General features: G+C 49.1%; 1 protein-coding gene across 1 annotated transcript in view; it reads left to right on the top strand.

Annotated features, from left to right (window-relative positions):
• The first annotated feature begins 33 nt into the window (after nucleotides 1-33).
• Nucleotides 34-10694, top strand: part of SNX30 (sorting nexin family member 30) — a 104585-nt gene continuing 93924 nt past the window's right edge. The window contains exon 1 of the mRNA XM_007449761.1: nucleotides 34-189. Coding sequence (XP_007449823.1) covers nucleotides 34-189 — 156 coding nt within the window. The remainder of the gene's footprint in view (nucleotides 190-10694) is intronic.

Below are 10694 nucleotides of genomic sequence, written 5' to 3'. Positions count from 1 at the left end.
AGCGGCGGCGGCGCGTCCCGAGCCGTGCGCGCCATGTCGGGCGGGCCCCCCAAGGCCCTGCCGTCCACTGGGCCCCAGTCCCTGCGCGACATGCCGCACCCGCTGGCCGGCTCCAGCAGCGAGGAGGCCGTGGGCGGCGACAGCACGCCTAGCCCAGACCTGCTGACGGCCCGCAGCTTCGGCGACAAGGTGAGGCGCGCGGGGCTGGGGACTGGGAGGCTCGTTTCGCTCCCGAGCGGGATGAGGGATCTGGAGCCCCGCTGGGCACCGGGCCGCGCCCACTCTGGCCCCCCTTTCCGGGGGACAGGCGTGCCCTCGCCCCAGAGCCTTGGGAAAGAGCGTCTCCTCCCGGCCGCCTCCGCGGGGTCGCAGCCTCAGGCGGAGCGGCCAGAGGGGACGGGCTTGCCCGGCTGTGACTGGTCGCGAGGCCAGTGACAGCTGGAGGGGAGGGGTCCCGCCTGCCCGTTGTGGCTGGAGGCGTGCGTGCAGTGCTCAGAGCCTGTGTCCTGGGATGGGGTCCCGGTTCCTCCAGGTGCATCTCTGAAGGCTGAGCTGCCGAGTCGCTTGTAGCTCCTCCAGTTTGCTGCGACTGCAAAGAAGCAAGAGTTAATGGTTTTCCGTGGTCTTACTGCCAGAGGTTTCTTACCCCCGTCTGTCATGGGGGCAGTGATCTTTGTTTAGGTTTGCTTTGTGCCCCGAGGAGTCACCTGACTCCGACCCCAGCCGGCAGCGGGAGGAAAATGGCCCTGGGGTTTTCTGTCTGGGGCTCCACTGACCTCTCACTGTCTCCCACGCTGTTTAGGTTTGGCAGAGGCTGGTTTTGTGGCTGAAGGGAAGAAAGGTCGCCCTTTGACCTTTTTTGCGTAGAGGGGGGCTCCTGATTTTCTTAGAGCAGCATATGAGCCTCCTGCTGCTTTGAGAGACCGTGAGGGGTTAGGGACGGCATCTCCCTTCCTCCCGTTGCCACTTCAGCTGTAATCAGGACTTGAGCTGTGATTGTATCAGCGCTGCTGTTGCCACTTAGTCACTAATTGCAGAAATTAGAATTGTTCTCCACACCTGTGATCAGGTGTAAATACTAAGTGAATGCCTCATAGTAAAATACTAAGTGAAGGCCTCCTTGTCCCAATACTGAATGGAATGAGGGGACCCAAATTTCTTTCCCCCCTTAGATGGGAGGGCATGTGGTACAGTAAAAATGAGTGTGAGTGCACTGAGCAGTCAGATTAGCCAGGAAGTGGGACTTGATGTACCTTCCCAAGAGGGTTTGTGAAAGCAAAGAGTGGGGCAAGTTTGGGGGGGAGGAGGCAAAGCATTAGTAGCAAGTAAACTTTAAAAAGCTAATAAAACCAGTGGATTGAGCAGCTGGATGTGTGTGTGTGTGTGTGTGTGTGTGTCTCTGTATTTATTTTATAGAAGATTATAGACTATATGAAGGCTTGAGTCGCTTGGAAATACCTTGCCCATATTTGACACTCAATAAGTAATTGTTGAATGAATAATTTGCTTTCTTTTTTTTTGTTTTGCTGTACGCGGGCCTCTCCCTGTTGTGGCCTCTCCCGTTGTGGAGCACAGGCTCCGGACGCGCAGGCTCAGCGGCCATGGCTCACGGGCCCAGCCGCTGCGCGGCATGTGCGATCTTCCCGGACCGGGGCATGGAACCCGTGTGCCCTGCATCGGCAGGCGGACTCTCAACCACTGTGCCACCAGGGAAGCCCAGTTTGCTTTCTTATGTACAGAGAACTTGGTCCTATGTGCATGTAGGATAGGAATTGAGGTTAAACTTATAATTTTTTTCTCAGGTCTGTGTAGGATAGTGAATTAATTATATATCGCTGTGTAACCAATTACTGCAACATTTAGCATCTGAAAATAGTGTCTTTGGGCGAGAAATCTGCAAGCAGCTTAAATCTGGGTGGTTCTGACTCAGGTCTTTCATGAGCTTGCATTCAAACTTTGACTAGGGCTGCTGAAGACTGGATTGGGGGTAGGTCCTCTTCCAAGCTCACTATCTTGGCTGTTGGCAGACCTTAGTTCCTCTCCATAGGGCTTCTTGAGGTGGCAACTGCTTTCCCCCAGAGCAAGTGATCCAAGAGATGGAGAGATCCCAAGACTCAAACCACAGTCCTGTGTAATCTAGTCTCGGAAGTGACATATCTCTGCCATATTCTATTGGTCACACTGGCCATCACTGATACAACCTGGGAAGAAGGTATGAATACCAGGAAGTGGGAATCATCGGGGTATCTTGGAAGCTGCCTGCTACAGATGGCTCTTTTAAATATCTGCTTAATGATCCATTCTTGGAGGACACCTGATGCAGAAGTGTGGGCATTCTGCTAGTAAGTACTGGGAGGACAAATGCTCTGTATCCCTGAGATCTAGTTGGTGGACAGGAAGTCAAGCCTAAGTCTAATTACTTCTGGCTTCCCTTACAGGGACAGTTCCATGAGAGAGATGGTCTTGAAGGCATTATTATTAATTATTGAATATATAATGAGTCTCCTTAGAGCTGCGAGGAGCATCAAAATGACTTCACTCCCAAAGGCCTGATTTATAGTTAGCCACTTTTCCTTAGAGGGCAGTATAATTTCTTCCTCTGACTGGGAGTAACATTTTCCTTGAATCTTGGCATACACATATGTTCTCGTAACTCTGGAGAAATTTCTGCAGAGAGAAGCTACCAAGCAACAGAGGTGAGTCAGGACCGGTGGAAGGAAGCCTTCCCTTTGCTCTTTCTCTTGCCCAGAAAGTGTGGGGTTCACCGGAGGGGAGGTAGGAGCGTTGAGTGCTGTGGTCTGTCTTTGAAAAGAAGCCTGTGTCTTCTTGCCTTTTATAACGGACCTTGGGGTTGTGATCCTGGATGTCTGATTCAGAGTCAGTTCTGAGGGTTTGACAGGCTGCTCATAGTGCAAGGTTATTGTATTATGCAGAGGGGAATTGCTGAGGTGCCATGAACAGGAAAGCCTTTTGTCTTGGTCCAGTGGACGCTTCTCAGTGGCCTCTGGGGTTCTGGGAAGTAGGAAAAGACCAAATGTCATGGCCTCTTCATCCACAAAATTGAAAATCATTCAAACCATGGTGTGAAGGGAAGAATCTTTTCTATCTACCAAGGGTTGCTAGGAATTCTTTTGATGCTGGCTAAACTCCCCAGGCTTCTAGGCCTGTATCTTTCATCTCCACCTGAAATGTAAATACACCACTTGGCCCTTTGGTTTCATCTGCAAACCACTTTGGGCTTGCTTCTCCCCTGACTCAGCCTCTAACTCTTGTGTACCTCCCAAAACTTAACATCAAGCCCCACCTGTGGTTAACACCTCTACCCACATCCTCAGTCTCTTCACTGAACCTTCCACCTACTTCCTGCCCCCTTAAGTCACTGCTTCCCCTGAAGTCTTCAAAATGGAGGTGTCTTTTCCTCCTACACTCCACTTATTTCAGGTTCAGGAGATGTGGGTCAGTAGTGTCCCATTGTGGTGTGCGTGCTTCTCATTGCGGTGGCTTCTGTTGTTGCAGAGCACGGGCTCTAGGTGCACAGGCTTCAGTAGTGGTGGCTCGCAGGCTCTAGTGCGCAGGCTCAGTAGTTGTGGCACATGGGCTTAGTTGCTCTGCGGCATGTGGGATCTTCCCGGACCAGGGCTCGAACCCGTGTCCCCTGCATTGGCAGGCGGATTCTGAACCACTGCACCACCAGGGAAGTCCTCTCCACTGCCTTTTAACAATCAAGTGCTGCCCCTTTGAGGCTCATGTCATTGTATTTGCTCACTCAGCAAATATTTGAGGGCCTCCTACGAGCCAGGCGCTGTTTTAGGAACTCAAATCCACCAGATGAAAACCCCTGCCTTCATTCGGTATATTTTAGTATGTACTATTTTATGTAATAAATGCTGTGAAAGGAAGAAAAAGTTGGGGGGGAGGGAGTGTTCAGGATCACTGGCTGAAGGGAGGCAGCTTCAGTTAGACCCTACCGAGAACTTGAGATTTGAGCAAAGACTTGAAGGAGGTGAGGCAGTTGGTGAGTGGATGTCTGGAGGAGTGTCCTGGTGGAAGAAATGGCCAAAGCAGAGGCCTGGCAGCTCCTGCCCACTGTGACGGGGACTACCCTAAAAGCCAGTGTGGTTGGAACAGAGTGAGCAATGGGGAGTCCTTGGCCAAGGGCTGGGAGGAAGGGGGCCAGATGGTCTGGGGCCCAGTAGGCCACTCTGGGAACTTTGGCCTTTACTTTGAGTGCCATTGCAGGGACTTGAGCAGAAGGAGGGTGTGATTTGATTTATGTGTTGAAAGGATCACACAGGCTGTTGAATTGAGAATCCTTTATTTGACTGTTCCACTGAATTAGGTTTCTTTTCCGTCAAAAAGACATAAACCAAATGCAACCTAGCTGAAGAAAAGAAAAAAAACCTATTGGCTTATGTTGAAAAGCCCCAGGTATTTTGGTTTCCGGATTGGCTGGAACTAGGTATTCAAATGATGTTGGGAGTCTGTCACTTTTCATCTCTTGACTCTGCTTTCTCCTTTCTGTGTTAGCTCTGTTCTCAACGGTGAAGGGATATAGCTTTGCAACTCCAGCAGAAAGAGAGCACCTCTTTCTTGATAATTCCAGCAAAAGCTCTGGGCTAGTGTCTCCTGGGCCTAAATTGGGTCAGGTGCTGAAGTCAGTCTTTGTAACTCTGACTGCCCAAGGCCTGGACCAGGTCCTTATCTTTGGAGGGTGGAGAAGGGAAGTTTTCGTGTGTATGTTTTAACTGTGAAATATAAATATGTGAAGTATAGAAATGCATCTGTATTAATAAAATGTATCTATACAGTTTAAAGAATAATAAAATGAACACACATAAAGTTAAGGCATAGACTCTTACCAGTATTTTGGAAGCCCTCTCTGTGCCTGGGGAGGAAGGAGGTGGTTTCCAAAGCAAAGTCAGGATGCTCCTCCTAGAAGGAGGAGGAGCGAATGAATGTTGGACCAGCGTCTGTTGTTTCACAGATGTCCGTTACAGACCTTTCACTGCCTTCCTTGCTGTCACTTTGTAACTTCCCTGTTTCTCTTGTTGATTAAAATCTTGAAACCCCCCAACTAACTGTCTTCTCAAATTATGCCTTTACTTCAGGGAACTCTGTCCAGATCTCTAAAGCTATCAGTTTCTTGATCTTTTATCTAGTCACCTTCCCCTTTTTTCCAGTTCATTTGCCCTCTCCCCCGGCCACATCCCTGCATTGTAATACCTACAACTGTTCCTGCCCTGAAATAATGCCATTACAAAGCTCTCATCTTGGCGGTGCCCTCCTCCCAGTCAATGAGAACTGCCTATGCCTGTTCCCTGACCCCTTGTTTTCACCTGCCTCCTTTAGATTCCACAGCTTAACTTGTCAGTTGCTCCTGCCACTGTCCTTTACGCAGTTCCCTTGCTCTCCTTTTACATCCAACTTGGGTCATTCCATTTGTTCCTGTCTTTTGCCTGCACCTCAGGTGCGGAGTTACCTTGAGAGTTGCTGCCAGTGTAACCTCACAGCTTCCAAGCACAGCTGGGGCCTTGGTGGTGCTGAGCCATCCTTCCTTTTTTTTTTTTTTTTTTTAATGTGGGATTCTAGTTCCCCGACCAGTTGCCCGCGCCCCCTGCGTTGGAAGTGCAGAGTCTTAACCACTGGACTGCTAGGGAGGTCCCGTGGGCCATCCTTCCTTTCCACAGAGGCTCCCACTCTGTACTGTGGCTGATCTGAAGCTTTTCTCTGCTCCTCACACCTTCCACGCCCCTACTCCACCCTCCTGTTCTGCTGATGGGCCTCACTTTCTACCTTAGAGAAGATAGAAGCCACTGTAAAAGAACTTTCACCAAACTCAAAATGATCAGAATCTCTGGCCGCCCTTTCTTTGCCCCCATTTGCTAAGGCTGATCCTGGAGTATATGACCCGCCCCCTCTGGCCTCTTAGAGACCCTGCTGTCACTCCTGTATCTTCAGACTATCAACTGGCTCATTCCCATCAAAAATTTTTTTTTTAATTTTTAAATTGAAGTATAGTTGATTAACAATGTGTCAGTTTCAGGTGTTCAGCAACGTGATTCAGTTATATATGTATATATATCAGTATAAAACTGAATCACTTTGCTGTACACCTGATACATATATATAATATAAATATTTCAGATTCTTTTCCCTTGTAAGTTATTACAAAATACTGAGTATAGTCACCTGTGCTATACAGTAGGTCCTTGTTGGTTATCTACTTTATATATATACTAGTGTGTGTTTCGATCCCAACCTAATTTATCCCTCCCCCTGCCCCTTTCCCCTTTGGTAGCCATAAGTTTGTTTTCTGTGTCTGTGGGTCTGTTTCTGCATTCCCATTAATGTTGCCACATGCTCAAGTTGCTCTCATTTCTAGAACAAACCAAGTAAAGAAAACTGTTGTGACGCTTCCTTCTTTTCCATCTCTGCCCTATTTTCTGACTCTTCCTCACCTTTTGAAAGAAAGGTTTGCTCCTCTTGTCTCTGCTTCCTAACCTCTGGCTTACTTCTCAGCCTACTGCTGTCTGGTTTCTGGCTTTACTACTCAAGGTCCCTCGTGACTTCCTTATTGCTAAATCCAGTAGACGCTTCACATCCTTGTCTTCCCTGACCTCTTGGTAGGTAGCACTTGATCCTGTTGAGTAACCCGCTGCTTGAAACTCTCCTCACTGGGATTTGTGTTTTAGAGCGTGCACTCTGGAGCCAGGCTGTCTGGATTTTAATCCCAGCTCCACTACTTACAGTCTTTGTGACAGTAAATTATTTAACCTCTCTGAGCCTCGGTTTCCTCCTCTGTGAAAAGGGGATAACAGAAGTACCTACATCACAGGGTTGATATGAAGATCCATTGCGTTCATACTTAGAGTAGTGCCTGATGCATAGTGAGCCTTTAGTAACTGTGAGAAGGTGGTGGTTATTCCCTGATACTGACCTCTCCACATTTCCTTTGTACGTTGTTGCCTATTCTTTGTCAATTTCAGTATCATTTGTGGTCTGGTCAGGAGATAAAAACCACTGTAGGTTGTTCAAACTGAGAGACTTAATACAGGAAATTAGCTACATAGGTGCTGGGAAACATGTGAAGTCAAGCAGAGGACAGGGAGGTAACCCAGAGAGTAGCAATAGCAGGAAAGTGCAGTCACCCTCAGGGCTGGCGGGGGGGGGGGGGGGGGGGGGCGGTCAATGGGAGGAGGTGAGATTAGAAGAATCCAGGAGCTTCTGTGGGAACTAGACCATGGCAGGGCTGCTCAACAAGAGCAGGGACCTCAGGCGGAGGGAGCCCTGGAGAGGAAGCCGCTAAGGCCAGGGATGCTATCTGAACCAGAGAGGAGGGGTTGGGGTAGGGGAGAAGCACCCTGGCTTCTCTCCTCCTCCTGCTTTTGGTCTTTAACCTGTATCCTCCATTGGCCCAAATAGCTTCCTTGGTGGACATGTGACCCTAGCAGAGTCAAATAGCCAAACAGAGATTTGCTCAGATGGCTGCTGGGGGAAAGAATCTCTCTTTTTGTTAGATTGTGAGCCTTTGTTTCTTGTGATGTGGAGAGTGCCTGCTTAAGAATGAAGCCAGAGAGGAATGTGGAGCTGGAGAAAAAGAGGGCGACAGGCCCTGAAGATCCCTTGAATCCCGGATCCACCTGTGCCAGCCTGTGCCTGAAGCTGGCAGTGCTCCGCAGGCATCCTGGTTACAGGAGGTCATGAATGCCATTTTGTTTATACTATTCAATTTGATTTGATTTGTCACTTGAAACTTAAAAAAAAAAAAGACCAATACGTCGACCTTAAAATGTTAAGTGAAATTAAATTTTACTTTGGGATCGTTAAGAGGAGGGTGCTTAGTTCCTATTGGTCAGCCCCACTCTCAGAGATCAGCTTTGGTGGCAGAGGTGTGTTTTCACCAGGTCCTTGAAGTTTGAGGAGGCTTTCAGGTGCCGGGTGGGGAAGGCGTCATGGGCCAGGGGAGCAGCTTGAGCAAAGCTCCTGAGATGGAAAAGACTTGTGCCTGCTGGGGTTGCACTGGGTCGGGTCATGTGTTGGGAGTGGGTTTGGAGAGTCCAGAGGTGGGGATTAGTGAGAGAGAAGGTGGGAAGACACAGCAGGAGGAGGCTGTGACTGCTCCGAATGCTCTCATGTGGAGGTTAGCTTTTATTCTTTAGGCGGGAGCCAGCCGTAGAGGGTTTTTGAGCGGGGGAACTTGTGATCTGTGCTTGGGACGGGGAGAGACTGGCAGTGAAAGAGGTAAGTTAGAAATGTGTCAGTTTGGTTTAGGTTGGAGTTGTCGCCTGGAAGAACAAAGAACAGAAAATGTAAAGATGACTAGTTTTGGTACAGTGGGGATGACTGGTTTTCTAGTCTAGGAGACTGGTGCCCTCACTGAGAGGGGGAACACAGATTGGGAAGCAAGTGTGAGCAAGTGTGAAGACTAGAATGCAGTGTGAAGTCAGGAGCTGGGTGAGAGTTTGTCTTAACACTGCCGTTGAAAGCCCACTCAGACTTCAAGGCTTAGCACACATGCTGCCTCCGGGCAGCTCTTCTCTATTATATAAATGTGTAACCCCAGCAGATCCAAAGAGAGATGGGAGTGGAAGATGTAGAGGTTGAGGTCAGAATTTAAACAAAGTGAATATTAGCAATCAAATGTAAGGCGAGAGGTCGTAACAGTTTGTAGTAAGAAGGGTGGTAGCTTGGGGCAAAAGGGTTGAGGGAAGGTCTTTAGGACAGGGGAGAGTTGGGCGTTAGTGGAGGTTACGGGGAAGAAGGCAGATGAGAGTCTCTCAAAATAAGTACATAAATAACAGCTTGGCAAAGGTGCAGTAGTTCATGTATGAGCAATTGGGTTTGTTTACTAGATTCTAGAGGGGATCATATGCTCTCTCCTGTTTGCCTTGCCCAGCAGAATTCCTCATTTTGGCTGCCACAGAGCAGGGATCAGGAATTATTGTCGTGTGTGTGTGTGTGTGTTGGGGGTAGGAGGAGACAAGGGCAAGAGTCACATGCAGAAAAGGTGTTTCAGGGGTCATGTTTGAGAAAAGGCACAGAGGCGGGAAAAGCACATGGCATGTTTGGGTGGCAGAGTGCAGGCACTTTCCAAAACTTGAATCTCTTGAATGTCTGCTGCATGCCTGGCTCTGTGCTGGATGCTGGGGAAGTTGAGAAAGATAAAAAAAAGTACTCTCTCTTGAGAGGGTCATTGTCCAGTGCAGAAGAGAGACATCTATCCAGATGGTTGCAATAGAACATGAAAAATGCTAGATATATTTACTAGTTCTGAGGCCTCGGGCAAGTTTCTTAACCTGGAAATGCCTCAGTGTCTCCCTAGTTAAATTTTGGATTATTTCGCAGTGGTGTTCTGAAGATTAAATGAGTGGGTTTTTTTTTTTAATGTTTATTTATTTATTTGGCTGCGCCGAGTCTTAGTTGTGGCACATGGGATCTTCATTGCCACGTGTGGGATCTTTCAGTTGTGGCATGCGGGATCTAGTTCCTTGGCCAGGGATTGAACCTGGGCCCCCTGCATTGGGAGCACGGAGTCTTAGCCCCTGGACCACCAGGGAAGTCCGTTAAATGAGTGTTTAGAATAATGTCTGGCACACAGTAAGTACTATGAAAATGCTAGGTGTTGTTATTGCCTTAGAAGCAATAACTGGGACCTCTGGGAGCCTGTACAGAACACGTACCTCGGTCATCCCCACCCCGGTGAGTGACCTGGGGTCTTCAAACAGCAGCCCTTGTCAGTCATTGGTTGAGCGCCCCATGGATGGGGTGTTTAGGCATTAATTCCCAAGCACTTTCCAGCCTGCCCCATGGGTGGGCGAAGCAGGTTGAGCAGCCAGGGGAGCAGTCGGGTCAAGAAGTGCAGGTGCTGGCATGGAAGTCAGGCCAGTGGGCACTGAACTGGCCAGTGAGAGGGGATAGGTGGACACCCATGACATCTGCACGGTTACTATGGAAATAACATGTAGGGAGTGGGGCAAGGAGTGACTGTGCTCAGGAGGGTGGTGGCTTTTCCAAAGGAGATGATATTTGAGCCGGAGTGTGAAAAAGTAGATATTTCCCAAATGGACAAGGCAGGAGGAGTAACTAGAGCAGAAGACCCAGCCTGTGCCAAAGCTTGGCACTATCAGTTTGCAGGTGTGGAGGGTGAGGGGAGGCAGTTTCACAGGGGCTTTGACCTCCTGGATTCAGGGGTGTACTGGTCAGGAGTCTTGTTTGCAAACAATAGGAATCGTACTCACACTACTTTAAGCAATACCATACGCACATACCATAAAATCCACCTTTTAAAAACATACAATGTAGTGATTTTTAGTATATTCACAAGATTGTACAACTGCCACCATTATCTAATTCCAGAGGGTTTTTGTCAGCCCAAAAAGACACTTCATACTCAGTAGCAGACGCTCCATTTTCCCCACTCTCAACCCCTGGCAGTCACTAATCTGCTTTTGCTCTCTATGAATTTACCTATTCTGGATATTTCGTAAAAAGGGGATCATAGAGGGCTTCCCCGGTGGCGCAGTGGTTGAGAGTCCGCCTGCTGATGCAGGGGACACGGGTTCGTGCCCCGGTCTGGGAAGGTCCCACATGCCGCGGAGCGGCTGGGCCCGTGAGCCATGGCCGCTGAGCCTGCGCGTCCGATGCCTGTGCTCCACAACGGGAGAGGCCACAACAGTGAGAGGCCCGCGTACCGC

Source organism: Lipotes vexillifer, unplaced genomic scaffold (genome assembly GCF_000442215.2).
Source record: "Lipotes vexillifer unplaced genomic scaffold, Lipotes_vexillifer_v1.1 scaffold230, whole genome shotgun sequence".
In the NCBI taxonomy this organism is placed as follows: domain Eukaryota; kingdom Metazoa; phylum Chordata; class Mammalia; order Artiodactyla; family Lipotidae; genus Lipotes; species Lipotes vexillifer.
The sequence above is the reverse complement of the archived record's forward strand: the minus strand, read 5'-3'. Positions and strand labels throughout refer to the sequence as shown.